We start from the raw sequence: 22,150 nt of genomic DNA, 5'->3' as shown, positions 1-22,150 counted from the left end.
GATCTCAACTTGGTCTCAAAGAAAAAAAAAAAAAGTCAACTTTTTTTTTTTTTTTAAAGATAATTCTAGAAATCTGGTGAAATTTCTAGATTAAAAGAGGTATAACTGGCCAGGCACAGTGGCTCAGTGGCTCACGCCTGTAATCCCAGCACTTTGGGAGGCAGAGGAGGGAGGATTGCTTGAGCCCAGGAGTTCGAGACCAGCCTGGGTAACATGACGAAACCCCATCTCTACAAATAATAATAATAATAATAATAATTAATTTAATTAATTTTAATTAAATTAATTAAATTTTAAAAACCTTTATTAGAACCTAATTTGGAAGGGAGAAAGAACAGCCAAAAAAGACATGTGGAACACAATTCAGGGAATTGTAATATGGATTGGACAATAGAAGTATTAAAGAATGATTGGTAACTTTATTAGATGTGATATTGACATTGATGATGGAGGAGAATTTCTGTAGGAGACCCATGCTAAATTCTTAGAAGTGAGATCGCATTGTGTCTGCAACTTACTTTGAATACTTCAGCTCAAAAGTTCAGACAGAGAGAGACTGAGCAAGAGCAAGAGAACAATATGGTAAAACAACTGTTGAAACTAGTGGGTGGGTACCTGGTGCTCATTGTACTAGCCTTTCAATTTATTTGTATGTTTGAAAATCTTTTATAATAAAATGTTTTAACAAAAAAGAGAGTAATGAATAAGATCGTCCTTTATAAGCTCATAACAGAGAGTGTGTTTTGAAAATAGGACAATATCAAATCAAAATGAATTTAAAATAAAATATTAAATATTTGAATAAAGTAAACAAAACCGAGTTCTGTTCACCGTAAGTAACACAAGGGTATCTGACCTCTAGTACTGGTCTATCCTATGACTTGCTGCCAAAATTAGTTTTCAAAAAAAAGATCTGATCATGTTATTCTTTTGGTGGTTTAGGATCAAATCCTAACTTCCATTGGAAGACTCCTGACACACTCCTATTCACATTCCCCACAACAGCCGAACAAATACTTGTTCTTCTTCATAAAAATGCCCTTTTTTTTTTTTTTTTTTTTTTTTTGAGACAGAGTCTTGCTCTGTTGCCCAGGCTGGAGTGCAGTGGTGGCAGAATCTCGGCTCACTGCAATCTCCGCCTCCTGGGTTCAAGCGATTCTCCTGCGTCAGCGTCCCGAGTAGCTGGGATTACAGGCATGTGCCACCACACCAGGCTAATTTTTGTGTTTTTAGTAGAGATGGAGTTTCACCATGTTGGCCAGGCTGGTCTTGAACTCCTGACCTCAAGTGATCTGCCTATCTCAGCGTCCCAAAGTGCTAGGATTCCAGGCGAGAGCCACCGCACCCGACCCATAAAAATTCCTTTTGTACTAAAGCTTTGTTCTCTCAGTGTGGTGGATATCATAGATTGGCTCACTCAACTTCCAGTCAACCTTTTTTTTCTAACTGGAGAGGTTAGAAAGTTAAAAGCAACGTTTTTGAAAACTACCTTTCAGCTAAAGTGCTGGATGTGAATGGGGTCTGCCTATTAGATGAACTAGTACAAGATTTGGAATGCAGAAATGAGGAAGGGTCTTGTTTTTGTTTTTGCTTTTGAGACAGGATCTTGCTCTGTCACCCAGGCTAGAATGCAATGGCATGACCATGGCTCATTGCAGCCTCAACCTTCCAAGCTCAAGTGATCCTCCCATCTCAATCTCTTGAGAAGCTGTGACCACAGGCATGCACCACCATACCTGGCTAATTTTTTATTTTTAATTTTTTGAGACAGGGTCTTACTCTGTTGCCTAGGCTGGAGTGCAGTGACATGATCTCAGCTCACTGCAATCTCCACCTCCTGGGCTCAAGCGATCCTCCCATCTCAGCCTCCCAAATAGCTGGGACTACAGGTATACACCACCATACCCAGCTAATTTTTGTATTTTATGTAGAGATGGGGTTTCCCCATGTTACCCAGGCTGGTCTCAAACTCCTGAGCTCAAGAGATCCACCTGCCTTGGCTTCCCAAAGTGCTGGGATTACAGGCATGAGCCACTGCACCAAGGCTAATTTTTTAATTTTTTTGTAGAGACAGGGTCTTCCTATGTTGCCCAGGCAGGTCTCGAACTCCTGGCCTCAAGCAATCCCCCTGCCTCACCCTCTCAAAGTGCTACCGTTACAGGCATGAGCCACTATGCCAGGCTAGGGTCATCTTTACATCTATTTTTTCTGGTCTTTGCTATCTGGAAAATTCATAGATCATGAAGTGTTTCTGCAAGGATTCCATATCCTTCACCAACTTCAAGGGTAACAAGTTGTCGGGGCTTCTTGATGAGGCTTTCTAATCCCCGGATTGTAGCTAGGGGGGGTCCAGTCTCTAGTTTCTTAGTAGTCTAGGTGTGGGTGAAGTGGTAGTCACGTTGTCAGCACAGCAGTTGGTGACTCCAATCAATATTTTTTTTTTTTGAGACGGAGTCTCACACTGTCGCCCAGGCTGGAGTGCAGTGGTGCGATCTCCACTCACTGCAACCTCTGCCTCCCAGGTTCAAGCGATTCTCCTGCCTCAGCCTCCCAAGTAGCTGGGATTAGAGGCATGTGCCACCATGCCCGGCTAATTTTTTGTATTTTTAGTAGAGACAGGGTTTCACCATGTTGGCCAGGATGGTCTCCAACTCCTGACCACGTGATCCACCTGCCTTGGCCTCCCAAAGTGCTGGGATTATAGGCGCGAGCCACCACGCCCGGCCGACTCCAATCAATATTCTTAATTCCAGCATAGCTCTCATGGTGAGTCACTTCTTTCTGTTTCTATAATTATTCCCAGAGGACCAATTATGAACCAATTCTTTCAGCCCTTCCAGTAATATTCTATGGCCAGATTTCCTATATTAAATCCCTTCTTGATTAAAGTACTTGCAGCGATTTTCATTTTCCACTCTGAACTCTGATAAAGCTCTATGAATCTAAGAAATAAATATCTTTAAAAAATAATGTTTTGGGCCAGGCATGGTGGCTCATGCCTGTAATCCCAGCACTTTGGGAGGCCAAGGCAGGTGGATCACCTGAAGTCAGGAGCTCAAGACAAGCCTGGCCAACATGATGAAACCCCATCTCTACTAAAAATACAATAATTAGCCGGGCATGGTGATAGATGCCTGTAATCTCAGCTACTTGGGCGGCTGAGGCAGAAGAATCACTTGAACCAGGGAGGCGGAGGTTGCAGTGACCCGAGATCATGCCATTGCACTCCAACCAGGGTGACAAGAGTGAAACTCCACCTCAAAATAATAATAATAACAATAATAATAATAATATTTTGAAATGACAGGAACTTACACTTGGGCAAGGATACCAAAACCTGGAATATCAAACCACCCTTGGACACTTAGAAAAAAAATTGATTTCCTGACTCCACCCCAGACCTATAGGACAAGATCTTCTCAAGGTGGAGTCTGGAATACATTTTTAAATCCCCAGGTGATAACGATGCAACCTACCTAGCACGGAAGTGCATGGACTCATATGTAAGACTTAAAGGTGTCAAGTCTCGTAGACATCATGAAACGCAATCTGATGCAAGACTCTCGAGGCTGACATTTCGTTATTTCCCAACTTTCGTCTCCTACAGATTACAAATTATTATCTGCAGTAATTTATTAGCCTGGGAGGGACAGTCTACTAAGGAAAGCCACCTTTGCAGAAAAAAATGAAATCACTTCTTTCAAAACTACACAACAAAGTAAATTCACAGATTAAACTGTGACTTCAAAATCCACACTTTACTTTACAAAATGTATAGTGAACTTATAGTAGTATGCGATATACAACTAAGCTCTTCAAAGATATTTTTAATAGCTCAAAACACATTCCATATATTATTAATATACTAAAACAGGATCTCAAAGTAATATATCACAGAAACGTGGTATTACAAGATTAGAAGCAACCTTCAAGATAATTATTCATGACAAGGACCTATAGTGGAAAGCATAGTCCGAAAATAAAGACACTGGGCTGGGCGCGGTGGCTCAAGCCCGTAATCCCAGGACTTTGGGAGGCCAAGGTGGGAGGATCACCTGAGGTCAAGAGCTCAAGACCAGCCTGGCCAACATGTTGAAACCCGGTCTCTACTAAAAATATAAAAATTAGCTGGGTGTGGTGGTGGGCACCTGTAATCCCAGCTACTTGGGAGGCAGAGGGAGGAATCGCTTGAACCCAGGAGGCAGAGGTTGCAGTGAGCTAAGATCTTGGCACTGCACTCCAGCCTGGGTGACAGAGTGAGATTATGCCAAAAAAAAAGACAGAAAGAAAGGAAGGAAGGAAGGAAAAGAAAGAAAAGAGAGACATTGAAAAAAAGTGAATTCAGAGGCCCTTCACCTTGATCTTTTACTGAGTCGCTGGTTGAACAACAAACACTGTATTTAATGGGGCATACAGGGCTCTTTTCAAATAAATGCCAATCTGTGTTCACTATCCTACTTAATCATTCTTTAATTTTTCCTGAAATCTTACCTTGAGGTGTTTCCTAACCTAATCCCTTCTGTTGATCCTGCACTAATGTGCAAGCAGTTGGAGAGTTGATCAAAGATGAACAAGAAAAGCAAAATAATGAAAAAGTAACAAAAATCTGTAATTTTGAAAGGGCAAGTTATTGTGGAAATGTGTACAAGGTACTCAAATCAGAAAATGAAGGCAGAGGGGCAAAGTTTCCTCCAACATCACCTTTAAAAGCCTGAGAAATAATTGAGAATGAATGCCTATCCACTCCTAATAATCTGACTCTGACAAGAACGCTGAGGGCGTGCTGTTTTCTGTTGATTGCAGAAGTGGACCACAGCTGTGCCCAGGTTGCTTTCAATTCCTCACCTCTCTTCTGGGTATCAATTACATTGAGTTCTTTGAAAATTGTAAGACTGAATGGCTGTTAATTCAATATCAGAAATATTCTGACCTGATTTTCAAGGCAGAGAATTGACATTAGTAAATAAATACACATGAGATACATTTTGAAACCCATCTGGGTCTGTTCAGAAGCAAGTTCATGGTTAATAATTTCATATAGACTCTGCACTTGATAAGTAGAGTATCAGGATCTCAGAGTTTAGGGTAAAAGGTGGACCCGATACCACCAGTTCTCACTAGTCCTTATTTGCAGTGATTGTTTATAAGGACTAGTGAGCTCATAGAAGAAAAGAAAAACTTAATTTAGTGACTTGAAATACATAAAGAAAATCAAACATATTGTGTTGTATTTGTGCAAGTGACCTCAAGATCATTAACTTATCAGATATTTACAGGGTTTCTAGCATGTGACAGACACTCTGTCCAGCCTGGGATAGAGTGGTGAGCAGGGTCTCTGTTATCAGGGAGCTTACATTCTGGGCACGTTACAGTGTACCTGAAATGCTACCAATGGTCTGATTATCTCATTCTGCTCAGAATTCTTAAGGCATGGACTTTACAGCCAAGTTGACCTGGACTTGGACCTGGACCTCACCTCTTGCTGAACATGTAAGCCTGGGTGCTTGTTTCACCTACTATCTCTTCTCCTCCTGGTCCCCAGGGTGGACATGTCCATCAACACAGCACCATGTTGGAATGGGAAATGACCTGGTCCCATGGTGTAGAGATAGAAAGCTCACCCACGTCCTTCAGATGAGGAAGGCCAGTTCTTGAAGGAAGAAAACAACATTTTCCCTGCAAACTCCCTCTTAATCAACTTTCCAGCTTCAAGGATCCATCCAGAGAGGACCTCTTCAGGCTGATCCTAACCTTTACAGAGATAAGCAGGCCTGCTTCCTCTCTCATGAACTTTGACCAGAAAGCAAACTCACCCAACCATGAGAATCAGCCTGGCACTTGTAGAAGTACAGATTCTTGGACTCTATGCCTACTAAGTCAGAATCTTCAGAAATTTCCATTTTTAACGAGCAATATGGAGAAACACTATTTCAGAATCATAGCCCCGGACAAAATCTAATTAAGAGATGAAGCCAGGTGGCTTGCAAAACATAGGAGAAATTTTTCTCCCAAGGTGCTAATAGAAATGATAGTCATCTAATTTCTTTTAATGCCACCAGGCTAAGCCTGAAAAAAATTTTTTTTAATTAAGGGATATGGAGAAAGAGAAATGGCATGTGGTACCTTTTAAAACTGTCCCTGGTGCTTCACTTTTCTCTGAGATTGAAACATTCCTGTCCTCTTAGATTCAAAAATATTTTTTAGGCATCCTAGAATTTTACTAAGTCTAGATATTACATCAAAATTTTAGATAGTACTATTTTATGTATGTATGTATTTATTTATTATTTATTTACCCATTTATTTATTTTGAGATGGAGCTTTGCTCTTGTTGCCGAAGCTCGAGTGCAATGGCATGATCTTGGCTCACTGCAACCTCCACCTCCCAGGTTCAAGCGATTCTCCTGCCTCAGCCTCCCCAGTAGCTGGGATTACAGGCGCCCACCATCATACCTGGCTAATTTTTATATTTTTAGTAGAAACAGGGTTTCACCATGTTGGCCACAGTGGTCTCGAACTCCTGACCTCAAGTGATCCACCCACCTTGGCCTCCCAAAGTGCTGGGATTACAGGTGTGAGCCACCACACCCGGCCCTGTTATGAGCGTCTTTATCCACACATATTTATGCTCTTATGCAATTATTTCCTTAGAATGAATTCACAGGAAATAGAAATACTGTACTGTGAAATAGATACATATTTTTAAGGCTTTTGATGCATCCTGAAAACATGTATTTAGAACATTCCTACTGAATTACACTTCTACCAATTGTGTATAAGAGCGCTGGTTTCCCCCAGGAATTATCAAGTAGTTTTTCTAGCCATTCCAAATCATCCCAAAAGCACCTTCTAGCTTCAAGGCTTCATGTTAGGCACTGCAAGAAATGCAAAGAGGTAGAAGCTGTGCAATGTTCTTCATCCGAAGAACAGCACAGCATTGCGGAGAGAAAGTTCATGGAGGACGTACAGTGCGTGGGAGAACAAGGCACACCCTCCATCAGTGGGAGAAGTGAGACGTGCTACGGATGCTCAGAGGGATGAGGGAGGAGCTTTAGCTGATCTGGGAGTGGTCCATGTAGGAGCGCAACCACTTAAGCTGGACCTTAATCTAGATGGAGATTGTGCAGCATTCTTGGTGAAGTTATGTATGAAGATGTGTGGACAGAAAATGGCAAAGGATGCCCACGCCATGGTAAAGAAGCCAACGTACCTGGAGTATGTGAAACACATAAATCACTCTAAGAGGCAGGATGAGAACAGGATCATGGAAGGCCCGGCACCCCAAACTGAGGACTTGATAGGTAATGGGTACCCACAAGCGATTTAGAATCCTGAGAATGATAAAATCAATATTGTGGCATAAGTTTGGCAAGACATGTTCAAATAAGAAGAGAGAAAAGGCTAGAAAACCTCTTCAGAGGTGAAAGCCACAGAAAGATGAGGGCAGTGAGAATGGAAACAAAGAGTAGGGAGGAAAACTGTTGCCAACCATAGCCAGCCAGGTGAGTGCCTGACTAGTGGTGGGGGTGGAAGACTAAGGGTGAGGAAGGAGCCAAACGACTTTGTGGTTTTGAACCTGAATGATTGGTAAGCGGAGAGACACAGATGGACTGGCAGACAACAGAGAGAGAGACCGACAGACAGAGAGAAGTCTCAACCTCAGGGAGAGGTTTGGGGAGAAAATACTCATAGTTTGTCTAGACACAGAGAGAGGGAGAAGGAAGGGAGGGAGAGTGAGAGGAAGGAGAAAAAAGAAAAGAAAAAGGAAAGGAAGATGGAAGGAAGGAGGGAAGGAAGGAAGAAAGGAAGGAAGGGAGACAAAAGGAAAACACCCCTTTCTTCAAGCTGATGTTTTCACCCACAGTGGCTCATTGGCAGGCAGGTTTCACCAAACAGAAAGTGCGGTTGATTTTTATGGTAAGGCAGGGAGGAGGGGTGGGTCAAGTCAGGCCTAGACAAATCAGCTCTGCCAAGCTGAGCAGAATGGTGGTGGCAGGAAGAGGCAAGTGGCAAGGGCAAGCCCTGCACAGGGAGCCCTGAGGGTGGAAACTGAGGAAATGGAATCATTTCAACAAGTGAAACAGCATCCGGGCCAAATGGGACTGCACCCAACATGCCCAACCCAGGGAGCCAAGAAACGAGGTGACAAAAGAGGGTGGAGGCAAGCACTGCGATCTCCTCAGACTTGGCTGCGTTGAAGGAGACAGGGACCACGTGTCCTTTCTAATTGCATTTGACAACATGCCCAGGGAATGCCACGAAACTGCTGCAAAACAGGACAAAGAGCCTCTGCTGTTACAGAGGGTGGTGCAGGGGGACACAGGGATGCCCTGTGTGTTTTTCAGGGAGAAAGACGTGCATCACCCTTTGGCTTGAGATGTGAAGCAATTGCTGCTAAATAATTCAGGTGAGATGGGATGTTCATTAATTCAGAAGTTTTTCCAGGACTACACCACTTGATAAACAGTTCTACCCCCAAAATGAGGCTAAGATTGATGTGGGAAAATTTCTGGAGTAATTCACATAAGAAAAGAGAGGAATGTGTAAAAACATAGTTTTGGTGAACAATGTTAGAAATAAATTGTCCGGGTGAGGTGGCCCATGGCCGTAATCCCACCACTTTGGGAGGCTGAGGCAGGTGGATCACTTGAGGTGAGGAGTTCAAGACCAGCCTGGCCAACATGACAAAACCCCGTCTCTACCAAAAATACAAAAAATTAGCCGGGCAGGGTGGCACATGCCTGTAATACCAGCTACTCGGGAGGCTGAGGCAAGAGAATCGCTTGAACCTGGGAGGCAGAGGTTGCAGTGAGCTGAGATCATGCCACTGTACTCTAGCCTGGGCAGCAGAGGGAGACTCCATCTCCAAAAAGAAAAAAAAAAAAAAAGTGTATGAATACATGCAATAAATCCCAAAGTATCCAGCATGAGTCCCCATTTGCTCTTCTTGGCTCCTTAGTCTCTAGGTCCTTTACGTACATGGATCTGCTTCTAAATTTCAACTCTCAGTACCAAGCAGGTCCTTTCTTCCCTGGATTTAAGCCTCTGAGGCACTAAGCCCATTATGTCCCGAGTCTGAATGAATCTACATTCAATACTTTCCTCATCACCTGGAACTTAGGTGAATTTCTTCAAATTAAGAATTTAAACTTTAATTCACCTAAATTTAAGATTTTAGATTATTGAATTTTAACAATCTCTTAAAATTATTGTTTTTTCAGGTGAAGGGAGGGGGGCCAGAAACAAGAAAAATGAAAAAAAAAAAGTACACCAGCTTTTCAAACTTGTGAGCATTTCCTGCTAGAAGTGCCTTGATGTCAACAACGAAAGGAATACAAATTGTGTTGTACCATTTTGGAGAACGGGCAGGATTTTCTGTAACTACATCATTGTATCGTATTTATTGCTAGACATAGTTTATTTGTTTTAATTGAATCAGAGCCACAGAAAGAACACAAATTCGAAGAATCACCAGACTCGAGGAATGTCAATGATACTGTGTGCTAATGCAATCCCCAAATCACAGTTCGAATGCATATTCAAGTTTTCCTAACTTGAGTTGGCCCCAGCTGGAGTCTTGACACTTGGTAAGCTCAGTGAAGAAAATTTTATAATCTTAGGGGTTCTAACTTATGAGCTACCCTTTTAGTCAGAGTAAAGCAAGACCTAGTGCAACAGTCTTCCACGGACCTGTGCTATCTCCAAAAACTAAGACTATACTCTTGGGCCAGGCACGATGGCCCACGCTTATAATTCCAGCACTTTGGGAGGCCATGGAGGATGGATCACTTGAGGTCAGGAGTTCGAGACCAGTCTGGCCAACATGGTGAAATCCCATTTCTACTAAAAATACAAAAATTAGCCAGACGTGGTGGTGCGTGCCTGTAATCCCAGCTACTGGGGAGGCTGAGGCAAGAGAATCATTTGAACCTGGGAGGTGGAGGTTGCAGTGAGCCAAGATCGCACCACTGCACTCCAGCCTGGGTGACAGAGGGAGACTCTGTCTCAACAACAACACAAAAGCCATGGCACTGATGAATTTATATAGGGAAAGAATGTAAGGTGAGAGGAGAAGAATCTTTAGACTTGAAGTGTAAAGATGCTTGGTGTTTAAAGGTCAGGCAAAAGAGGTCAAACCAGTAAAGGAGAATAAAAAAATAACAAAGTGATTGGAAACTGCACTCCAGCCTGGCTGATGGAACGAGACTCTATCTCAAAAAATAAATAAATAAATAAAGACTACACTCTTGGACAGGTTTAATCAGACCTGTCTTCCTTGCCCTATCCAGGGTCCTTTCTAAGCCAAGGGGAAGACGGAGGCTTTGTTTCTGAGAAAAAGGCAGGAAATTGTGTCAGGCTCTACACAGATATGAAGTTCTCCATCCCCACCCTCTGTCCCTTTTCCCAACTTTATTGTCCTCACATTTCATACATTTATTTGGTGGTATGTGTTGTGTGTCCCCACTTCTAAACCATGAGGCACATGAAAGCAGCAAGGTTGTCTTGTTTATCCCCAATGACCGCCTCAGCACCTGGCACATAGTAAGTGTTCAATAAACATCTCTTGGTTGAATGAATAAATGAGTGAATGTGTGGAAAACATTATTTTTATCCAATAAACTGTGAAGAGATGTAGCAAGAAAGAAAAGTACAACAGTGTAATATATGTCTGGCACCGCTAGGGAAGAAGGCGTCCGCATCACAGTTGAAGCTTACTCCTTGAAGAAACAAACTTTTTATTTGGAAGCCTTTTTGATCCAAAAAAAAGTCTAAAATGCTCTAATACTTTGATGGTACCTTCTAGAACAGCAGAGCAAACAGATGTACAAGAAGATTGCAAATAAACAGCCCCAAGGCTGAGCATCAGGCACCAGAAGTGCTGCTGTCTCCTTGACACAAAAATATCTTATGCCAGAGGCCAGGAGGGAGTCCTGAGGCCAACTCTAGACTCCATTGTATCTCTAAAGACTGTGTGACCTTGAGTAAGTTTCTTAATTCTCCTGAGCCTCGGTTTCTTTATCCAAGAACAGACATAAAAATAGAGTTCAGAGCTCATATTCCAATGAGGTACACTGGCAATCTTAGCAGGTGATATTAACACACAAATGCTTAAATAATCTAAATATTATTAAGGACATGATTACTACCCAAGTCTTTGCATTCACCTTTTCTTTCTCATACTGCTAGTGCTTCCGTCCCAATTCTCCTTTGTGCCTCCAACTCAACTCCACAATGCCCCCCATGACCTTCAATGGAAACTTTTTTCTGTTGTAAAGCAACTTCTCTGTCCTTTCGTCTTCCACTTCTCCATCTCCTGGCTTCATCTGAAATCTGATTTTATGGCAAGAACACTACTTCTCCCTGGCGTCTTCTCAAGACGAAGGGGCTCTTCTCTCACTCCTCTCCCACCACAGGGCCAGGAGTGGGTAGAGACCAGTATTCTTGTGGTTCCATGATGGCACTTTCTCATTCCTACACACCTTTCCCATCATCCTCTTTGAAGCATATGGATGTCATTAGATCATCCACTTCCCCTCCCGCTGGCTGTCAGTTAATGGCCTTGATCAGTTCTTCAGCTCAGTGTTCCTTTTCATTGCTGTTGATGACATCAATGTGGATAACTTTGTACCCATGTGGCACAATGCCACTTATTCAGCAGCCTTGTCCCCTTGCATAGTAACTTCCAATCCAACCCAGCCTCTATTTCTAAGTAGGGTCAAAGAACATGCTAAATAACACCACAGGAATGCAACTAACAAAACCCACAAGGTGAGAAACCACAGAACAAATGTCTTGGTTTCCCCAAAACATAAATTGCAAAGGAAAAGGAAAGGAGATGGGGGCTGGTGGTGAGGAGCTCTCAGATGAAAAGTAAAAAAAAAAAAAAAAACAAGCCAAACAAATGAAGTGTGTGGACCTCTTTTGGATCTTCATTTACACCTTCATCTACATCTTTATATCTTCATTTAAAGAAAAGATGGATGCAAATAATGTTTTTTAAAACAATTTTTTTTAGAGCAAGCAGGGAAATTTGAACACTGATTGGACATTGGGTGATATTAGAGAATTAGTGTTGATTTTTAAATCCATGTGAGTGAAATTGTATGTTTTTAAAAGTTCATATATATATATATATATATATATATATATATGTACATATATAGAGAGAGGGAGAAATACTTATAAACAAAATAATTTAATGTCTAGAAATTGCTTCAAAGTAATCCAGGGGGATAGATGGAAAGAAGTGAGTTGGGTGTTGTAGATGTAAGAAGATTGGCCATTAGTCAGTTGAATCCAGATGATGGATACATGGGGGCTTTTTATATGATTCTCTCCACTTTTGTATTTTCCATAATAAAAAGTGGAGGGAAGCAGGGCATGGTGGCTTATGCCTGTAATCCCAGCTCTTTGGGAGGCTGAGGCAGGAGGATGCTTGAGCCCAGGAGTTTAAGACCAGCCTGGGCAACATAGTGAGACCCCATCTCTATTTTTTTTTTAAAAAAAAAAAAAAAGGAAAAAGTAGAGGGAAAATCAATGGGAATGACTCATCCATCCTGGTAGCCTTCCAATCATCACCCTGCTACCCCACGACTTGAGTTGCACACCCACAGTCACATACTTGGACTTTGGCTCCTGGAGCTGTTCCAGCCCCTCCAGCCCTCCCATTCTCCTGCTCTTTGACCACATTGAGGCCTTTTATCTGAGGGCCTCCCCGTACTCTCTCAGTGTCTCAGATACCTTTGGACCTCATCTCCTGTCTCTGGTCTAGACTGCATGGTTCAGCGCTTTAACCCCTCTGTACCTCTATCATTGACACTTGCCTTCTTGTCCTTGCACTGTGCCTAGATGCAAAGCCTGACCCTAAACTAGTCCAAATAGTCACCACTGACTATTCTTACACCCAAACTGCAGCAGGCCACCTGGTGTGTGCCAATGGAAATCACAGCAGCTTAGTTATCTCCAACTTCAGTGAACCCCAACACTGTGGAACAACCTTGAGTGTACCCCTGTGTCCTCTACTGACTATCTCAAAGCTTCTCCTTTCATGTCAAAGCTCACTCATCACTCTCAAAAGGTGACTAGTCTTTCACCAAGGAAAGCAAGACCACCAGATTCAAAGTCTGTCAACTTCCTCCATCCCAAATTGCAAAATTCTCCCCACCTACTCCCACTCTTTACTGAGTGAATTTTGTTCCAAAGGAAGAGATGACTCAACTGAACTGTGTTCTGGAAACCTGCCTTTTGAGAGAAGTTGAGGTACCATTTGTTACTCTTTCAGAATCTTCAACTTTTTATAATATCTTCAATCTCTCTCTCATTCTCTCTCTCTCTCGTCTCCCCGACTCTTTCAATACTTTTCCATCTAAAGATAAAAGTCTCCCCTTCTAGCTTTTATTTCCTCTTACCTTCATTGCCAAACTACTTGTCACCATTCATTCTTCAACCCACTGTCATTGGGATTCTCTCTCCTACACTACCTCACTGAATACTCCTACAGTTACCAATGACCTACAGATTGCCAGGGGCAAGACATTATTCCATCCTTATCTTACTTACCTCTTAAGATGACACTAATGGAAAGCACCAGGGAGGCACCGAAGAACTTGGAGACAACTCTGAGAATACAGCAAGTCAAATCCACACATAGGGCCTATGGCTATGGCCAGACATCAGCAGTCTCACACAAGAGACTTTTGGAAAATACATGACCAAAAACCTCAGAATCATTCAGATGGTTAGAGTGTATTTAGGAGACAAGACTAGACTCTTACATAAACTAGGAGTGGTTCTCAAGAAGACTGTACAAACAGAAAGGGCTACTTAGCCCAGGGGAGAGCAAAGGCATCCTGTGGTGTCACCTCAGAGAGTCAAGGGGCTTGATGAAAGTTTAAAGGAGACCTTCACCGTATCACTATTGCTTGAACCTAAGAATGAGAGTGAATTCATGTACTATACATGTCATTAAAAATAAGTTCATGTCATTAAAAATAAGTTCCAGAAGTAAAAGAAGTCAAAAACCAAAAAGTACATGCTGGATAGTTCCGTATATATGAAATCAAGAAAAGGCAAATTAATCTGTTGTGAAACAGGCCAGAACAGCTGCTACCCCTGGGTTGTACGAATGGAAGGGAACATGAGAGCGCCTTCCTCTGCTGTGTTGAAAACATTTACTGTCTTGAAGGAGGCAGGGTTGTTTCACAGGTAGGTGCATATGCAAAAATTTATTAAGCTGCACAATTAGGATTTGTGTATCTGGGCCAGGTGCGGGGGCTCACACTTGTAGTGCCAACACTTTGGGAGGCTGAGTTGGGCAGATCATGAGGTCAGGAGTTCGAGACCGGCCTGAGCAACATGGAGAAACCCTGTCTCTACTAAAAATACAAAAGTTAGCCAGGCGTGGTGATGGACGCCTGTAATCCCAGCTACTCAGGAGGCTGAGGCAGGAGAATTGCTTAAACCCAGGAGGCAGAAGGTACAGTGCAGTGAGCCGAGATCATGCCACTGCACTTCAGCCTGGGTGACAGAGCAAGACTCCATCTCAAAAAAAAATAAAAAAATAAAGATTTGTATGTCTTACTGCATATAAAGTATACTTCAATTAAAAAGTAAATAGAAAGGCTTTTTTTCAAAATGAAAAAAAAAAAAGAGAGAGAGAGAGGGAGCTGTGAATTGGGAGTGGCATCCCTAATCTAAGATCATATTTAATCCAGTGAAAACTAGAGCATTAAATATTCAAATTACATAGCTGAGGCCCTGCTCTCTGATCCCAGCCTTGACAAACCAGCTTTGTGATTCCAATTTGACTGCTCAGGTAGCTTGTTTCCCTAATCTAGCCATGTGCTTATGTCCGTATACTTGATACTTGGATGCTTTCGTTGTTGATTAATAAATTGGCATTCCAGCCTGGAGATTTCGGTCTTCAGAAACTCACTTAATACTTATTAGTAGTCCTGGCCTCAAAAGATTCAGACAGCTTCAGAGTGCTAACAAAATTTTCTCCTTTCCTGAATCTACAAGCCTTACCTGCTGAGGTCTTCCAGCAATGAGACAAATCTGCTGCCCCCTGACAATACCTTGCTTTGGCTGTGCTGTTCCAACAGTGACTGATGGGGAGGAGAGAAGGGTTGTCTGGGATAAGTCCCAGGCTTCACAATCCTACCTCTTCTGCGTTTTTTGTTTTTTGTTTTTTGTTTTTTGCCGTGGCTGTGACTGAGGTTCACCATTTCTCAGTCTCCTCATTGCAGCTGTCTCTGGTACCTTTGCTTTCCATCCACCCCACCTCCCTTTCCTCTGCTGTGCAGAGACAACATGTATTTTGACCTTTACAGTGGTTTCCCAAGGGCTCCATGGTCAAGCCCAAACCACCACACGTAGTTGAGATAACAGTTTCACTTAATCTGCAGCTACTCCACCCCTGCCCCCACCTGCATATACTCCTCTTCATCCAGTATTGCTCAATGGTGGCGTGATTGGCGTTTGGGGTGGGACAATTCTTCATTGTGCAGAACCGTCCGTTGCATTCTAGTGAGTTTAGCAACCCTGGCTCCTACCCACTGAACGCTTGTTGTACTCACCCTCAGGCATTGTGACAACTACACGTGCCCGCAGATATTTCCAAACACTTCCTGCTGTCCCTTTTCCAACTGGCTACTTCCTGCTGATTCTTCATACCACAAGTATTGGGCTGAATCTTGTAAAATTGTCACCTTCTCAGGTCAATGACGTCAAATATTGGCTATTTAATATGATTCAACTGCATAGTACCTCTTCTGGAAGCCCTCACGAATGATGCCCAATGACTTTCATTATTAAAGTGCTTACCACCAAGTGTTGTAAGAGCTGCTTTACCCATTCCTGCCTCTTGCCACATTGCTCAGCCTTAATTATCTAGCAGCAAGTTACTAAGTTTTAAGTCACTTCTTCTCTCTAGAACTTGGCACAGTGCCCAGCACATACTAAACCTATGTGTGATGATGAATCAACACACAGGATGTTGAGCATACTTTCCCTGATGATTCAATGTTACTGTTCCTGAGGATGCAGACACCCTTGGGGACTATTGAGCCACTTACTCTTTTTTGGCTCCACATCAAATGACCCACCACTGCCCTACTTTATGGATTTATGTGTCTTGATTTTGCATCATATCATCAGCGTGCCTGCCTCCAGTGATCCTGTGTGTCCTTTGGAATCCAAGGCACCCTGTGAACCTTGGTGCATGAATGTAGTGATAGTAACTACTGGTTCCGAGTCTTTTCATCCTATTGCTGGGCTCTTGCCAGGTTTCACACATTTGGGGGCTCCCCGCTGGTCAGCAAGGCAGCCACTAAGAACTCTCTGAATAGTCATTTTCCTTTCGGAAACTGCTTAAAGATGACTCGGGAGGACTTTTAAATGGAGAAATGTTCATATGCTGAGATCCTGGCTGGTGACAGAAGGATGGAAGAAGTGATTCCTGAAGGTATATTCTAAATGGTTGTTGTGTCCCCGTAGTCAAAAGGTGTGTGGGCATGGTTTCTTATTTTAAACAGTTTTTTTAAATCAATAAACATTGGGTTATGAATATCAGATATAGGATCTTTTTCAACTTTCAATCTGGACGACTTTGAATTAAAGAAAAAAAAGAATAACTGTTCCATTATAATTCATGTAAAATCAAGTCCAGTGCTATGAGGGGCCGAGATAAAGGGAACAACTAGAAGTAAGTGGAGGATATAATTTTTCAGAAAATTCTTATATTTTCTGTGCCTGGAATGGTTTCAATACACATCATAAAAGTGATATAAAACTCAATCAACAGAAGAACTTTTTGTTTCTTTATTTTCAATATTTGTCTTATTAATATTTTTCTTATTTTATAATGCAATTACAACAATTTAGGAGACAAAACAATATAAACAAAAGAATGTTAAATAGTTTTTTTTTAAAAAATAGCTTGTTGCTTGCAAGAAAGTCCATATAATCTTATTTCCCCCCCCCAAACATAATTTTATACTTTGCACTAAACCAAAATAGCTTATGGAAAATTAGTATTAAATAGCTAAACACAGAAAACCTACAGCTATAAATAACATAAAATAGAGTTTAACTTTAATGTGATGCTTAAACAAAGCAAACTATGATGCAATATGAATCAACTTCATTAATTGGACAAGTCCAGTGAGGCGCAAATTAGATAAGCACTAAACCCTCCATGATGTGCAGGTGAAACCTCCAACCCCAGCAAGGTTCTTTCTGTTCTTGGGCTATGTCCAATTCCATTCCAGAAAAGCCACAGTTTTTACATGTTCTGGACTTTTTTACTGTAAAATGAAAAAGAAGAAAAGTGTAAGTAATGACAAGGTCACTGCATGGTGGGAATGACTGTGGTACCTAAAGGTTGCTTCATCTGCCCTTAATCTCAACTCTATGTCAAGCAGCTCAGAGTTCAGATGAGGAAATTGAGGTTTAGAGAGGATGGCCCTTGCCCAACCTAACTCAGCTCATTAATGACAGAAACAGGCTATGGACGCTTATCTTGTGTCTCCAAGTTCAGTATCTATGGCACGCTGGTGTTAGGTGCCTTCTGTCCATTGATAAAGTGTTACTGTCTATTATTGTCAATGTAAATCAGAACCATTGATCTCTGTTTAACTAATGTTCATTTTTCAGTTTTTAACAAACAACCAAATGCCAGATTGCCTTTAAATTATGTAAATAGTAGGCATCTTTGCAACAAGAATCAGGCAGCTAGTAACTATCAAATGCATAGAGAAATCTAATACATCATGTAAGAAATCACTAAATTAAAATAATAATAACAATGATGATGATCTGTAAGTGGAAAAATGTATTCTTTGTTTTTGTGGTCCAACTCAAATTTTCCCTTTAAAAATTCCACAATAGTTAAACTAAAGAATCCCAGAAAACCTACGGCCTCCTCCTTTGCACACTCCTCTTTCCTCAAACATTTGCAGAGGCTAAATGTCAGTGTAACATACCTGAGGAGACGCACAATATATTTCACCCAGGTCTGTTTTGGATTTGCACACACAGACAACTTTTTCTTTGTGTGAAAGCTGAAAAATCAGAAAATTTGATTTGTGTTTAACGAGCTTTTAAATGGGTTTTTCATAGAACATACAATGGAAATTTTATATTCCAGTTGATTACACACTAAACATTTCAGTTGACAAGGTAAAATAAAATGCAAAAAAAATGCTTCTGATGAAGACTAATGCAAAATCAAAGTGATTCTCCCTTTCTCTGCAATGTAACAAATAATAGTACAATGGCAGGAAGATAAAGTCCCAGAATTGTCATATAATTTTGCTATTGGTGGTTACATAGAATATGTATGTATCTGATCAATAACTTGTATAATTCCAAAATATAATATCCTATATAAATCAAGAAAATTATATGTGATAGTATAATTAGTCTGAGATTTTACTTTTGGTCTCAAACATTTTCTGGTAGAAGACGCTCATTTCGAAATATGTATCTTCCATATTTTCCTAACATATCACTTTAATAGCCTTAGAAAGTGATTTTTGCCCTATACTAGTTCCTTTTGACCAAAAAGTTAAAAAAAAAGGTTTTGCCTTATTCCAGTCCTGTTTAAAGTGAACTTTGAAGTAGATACATACTAAGACAAAGCTATCTTTGCCACATCATTTCTTTCTCTTTAAAATAAGATCCTATGTTCAAAACATCAGTAATTTCTGAATGAAACTCTAAAAAGGCAAACATTTTTAAAACTGAAGTTTCTAGGTATTCCTGATACAATTGTATTAAAATCAGTTAATAACTTACATGATAGCATTGATGTCACAGCCTTCATTGGCCAGCTGCCGTGTGAAGCCCACAATAAATTTAGGATGAAGGATACGGTCTGTGTATCGAAGACAGCAGTCAAAGTTGCTTGCTGCTAAAAAAAAGTGAAATGTATTGGGTCCACATGAATAAACTTATCCTGTGATTGGTATTATAAAACTACCTTAAGTTGTGAAAAATCCAGTGAATCTCATGTATATGATGAATAAACCACTTAGTGGAAGAGTTTCAATGCCTTCGAAACCTTTGTAAGGTCGTTGAGAACCAATCTAACATAGTTTACAGTTCTTTGAAAAAACAGATTGTGTGCTAAGAAGTTTTGGTTCAATAATAGAATTGAGAAACACATGACTTCTCATAAGTGGGATATCTTCAGTAAGAAATACAAATTGACAATATTTCATTTCAGTTCACTATAATCATTCAAGAATATGAGCAGCCCCTTCCCTACTGCTTGAAGGAACCCTTATGTAGATAAACTTCCAAAAGCAGAAAATGAATAAATTGGCAGATTTTAATCTATTATCTGGCTACTAAGTATTGAGAAATAGAGCTACAAAGGGAAATGTGATTTATAGGCGTGAAAACACTTTGAAATTGTCCTATTAATTAATAGGAATCTTTAATTTTGTTCATAAAAGTTCAACATGTGGTTGGGCATGGTGGCTCACACCTGCAATCCCAGCACTTTGGGAGGCCAGGGAGGAAGGATTGCTTGCCTCCAGGAGTTCGAGACCAGCCTGGGCAACATAGTGAAACCCTGTCTCTACAAAAAAAAAAAGTAAAAAAATTAGCCAGGTGAGTGGCACACGGTCGTGGTCCTTGTTATTCAAGAGGCTGAGACTGGAGGTTCACTTGACTCCAGGAGGCTGAGGCTGCAGTGAGCAGTAATCATGCCACTGCACTCTGGCCTGGGTGACGAAGTGAGACCCAGCCTCAAAAAAAAAAAAAAAAAAAAAAAAAAAAAAAAATTCGATGTGCATTTTTAGGAATGCACCTGTTGCTAAAAGTGTTGTGTGACTATTGAGCAATAAAGCAACACTTGGACATTCCCCTGAGTCAGATTACAACATGCTGTAAGGTAAGGAATTAATGTTATTTCAAAGTTGGCAAGCAATGTCCCCCATGCCTTGTGGGGATGTTGATGTCAGGTATTATAATCTACTTCTAAAGGATGAGTTTTGAACTTTGCCAAAACTATTAAGTTGGGAGGTAAAACAGTTGGGGACGTGGGAGGGTTCTCTACATTTCAAAATGGCCCCATCTACTGGTAACATTACATGCTTTATATCACTCCTAGAAACAGCACTTTGGCTTTGTCCTGAAGTTTAGGGGTCTCTAAGAGCCCACCACTCCCCAAATCTGCTGAGATTGACAGCAGAGAGGAAAGCCTGGTCTGCAGCAGTAACTCTTCTCTCCTCCACTCCACAATGGGCTGACAACTTCCATCACTACCTCTTGTATACTTTCTAACAGTTTTCCATCCCTTAGGGACCCCCAGTTGAGCTCAAGGCTAAAAGGAAAATGAAAATAGTCTTTCTTCTGTGCTAGCAGAAAGAGCGACACTTACCTTCTGATTTGCTGCAGAGGTGGAGTAGCAGCACTGACATCAAAGCAGCCAGGAGCAAACTCTTGGTACAGCACATGGTTTTTAGCTCAAAGAACAGATCTGCTCAGTGTTGAGTACCCAGTTCTTTGGGAGTGCTGTTACGTTCTGACAGCAGCCTGGGATGGCCCTATTTATAGCAAATATTGGGAATGTACACAGAAGGCGTGTTGCTACATGGGGTTTTCCCCATTGATCAACTGGCCCCATCATGTCATCATAAAAAAAAACCCGCAAGGAAAACTTCCTGCTTTTTCCTCATGTTGGGAAGGTGTGAAGGTCAGGGTGGGGGACAGGAAGTTGAGAAGGGGAGAATCCTGTTAAATTCTTTGGATTTGCAAAGAGCAAAAGCAGCTCAGCCCTGTGGCCCAGAAAAGACTTTCATCCAGTTTTAACTTAATCATTTTTGTGTCTGAAAGTAGAGGATTAACAGCGATACAAAGGTCAGCCCCACACAGGAACATTCCACCACTCCTGTTGTTACACCCTATTTGCTTTCCAGAGCCAGTCAAAGAGGAGGGGGAGGAGGAGCAGGTGGGATGCCAGGCATACTCTGCTACACATTTGCCATCGCATGATTGATGTTCAGCTGTCATGAAGAAGACCCTGAGTTGCTGGACTAACATTCAGAGCAGGTACTATAACAGTGCTACAGTACTGTCCACAGTTAGAGTGGAAAATATCAGACTTTAAGTAAGGCTCAAACCTCAGCTTCACCTTGATCTAATGTCAACTCTTCTAAGAATCTTATACATTCACATGGCTTTAATCAATATTGCAGTTCAGAAAATAATCCTTACCTGCCTTTAACTCTTCATGATGATGTACTAATATAACTCAATATAGAGCCTCAGAATGGTTGAAGGAAAAAAATCTATCAGCAGTAGCTAGTCAGCAAAACAAATGTCAAATAATAGTACTAATGATGATAATGTAATATGAATCCCTAACCTAAGGCAGTATAAGAACTCTCCACTAGACCCAAATAGATTGAAAGTAAAAGGATCAAAAAAAGATATACCAAACAGTAAACAAAAGAGAACTGGAGTTGGTGATGCCTATATCAGACAAAATAGATTTTTTTAATGTTACTGGAAATAAAGAGGGACTTACATGGTGACACAAAATTAACCCATTGGGAAGATGTAAAACCTATAACTGTATATATACCTAACAGTGGCACCCCAAACTAAAGAAAGCAAAAACTGACAGAATTGAAGGGAAGAATAGGAAATTTTATTTTATTTTTTTTTATTATTACTTTTTTTTGGAGACAGAATTTTGCTCTTGTTGCCCAGGCTGGAGTGCAGTGGCACCATCTAGGCTCACTGCAACCTCTGCCGTCTGGGTTCAAGTGATTATCCTGCCTCAGCCTCCTGAGTAGCTGGGACTACAGGCATGTGCCACCACGCCCAGCGAATTTTTGTATTTTTAGTAGAGACGTGGTTTCACCATGTTGGCCAGGCTGAACTCCTGACCTCATTACAGGCATGAGCCACCGTGCCCGGCAGAATAGGAAATTTAACAATAAAAGTTGACAGCTTTGATACCACATTTTCACTAATTAATAAAATTTAGGCAGAAGATCTGCAAGAAAATAGAAGACTTGAACAACACTATAAGCCAAATAGACTTAGCAGGCATCTAAGGACTACTCTATCCAACATCAACAGAATAGTTGTACATGGAATGTTCTCTAGGATAAAGCATATGGTAGGTTATGGA

At 41.2% G+C, this 22,150-nt stretch overlaps 1 protein-coding gene across 2 annotated transcripts; it reads right to left on the bottom strand.

Moving 5' to 3' along the window:
* Nucleotides 1-16,807: 16,807 nt before the first annotated feature.
* On the bottom strand, nt 16,808-20,535 carry CCL20 (C-C motif chemokine ligand 20). 2 transcript variants are annotated; one of them, XM_002812940.4, is made up of 4 exons: nt 20,390-20,535; nt 18,799-18,913; nt 17,985-18,062; nt 16,808-17,306 (listed from the first exon to the last, which is right to left on the bottom strand). In XM_002812940.4, exons 1-4 carry the CDS (start codon nt 20,463-20,465, stop codon nt 17,285-17,287), a joined length of 291 nt encoding a protein of 96 aa, XP_002812986.1. In that variant the 5' UTR covers nt 20,466-20,535; the 3' UTR covers nt 16,808-17,284. The 2 variants fall into 2 exon arrangements, with proteins under 2 accessions (XP_002812986.1, XP_009236465.1); XM_009238190.3 differs by having other exon boundaries at nt 18,799-18,910.
* Nucleotides 20,536-22,150: the final 1,615 nt, after the last annotated feature.

This window comes from Pongo abelii, chromosome 11, assembly GCF_028885655.2.
Source record: "Pongo abelii isolate AG06213 chromosome 11, NHGRI_mPonAbe1-v2.0_pri, whole genome shotgun sequence".
Taxonomy (NCBI): Eukaryota; Metazoa; Chordata; class Mammalia; order Primates; family Hominidae; genus Pongo; species Pongo abelii.
This window is presented reverse-complemented; position numbering and strand designations above follow the sequence as displayed.

Bases quoted from the DNA above. Each gene is read 5' to 3' on its own strand.
- CCL20 (XM_002812940.4), bottom strand. From the start codon at position 20,465: ATGTGCTGTACCAAGAGTTTGCTCCTGGCTGCTTTGATGTCAGTGCTG. The intron at 18,063-18,798 runs GTAAGTTATTAA...CTGATTTTTCAG, and splicing joins TGTGACATCAATGCTATCAT to CTTTCACACAAAGAAAAAGT. The intron at 17,307-17,984 runs GTATGTTACACT...TTCATTTTACAG, and splicing joins TATATTGTGCGTCTCCTCAG to TAAAAAAGTCCAGAACATGT.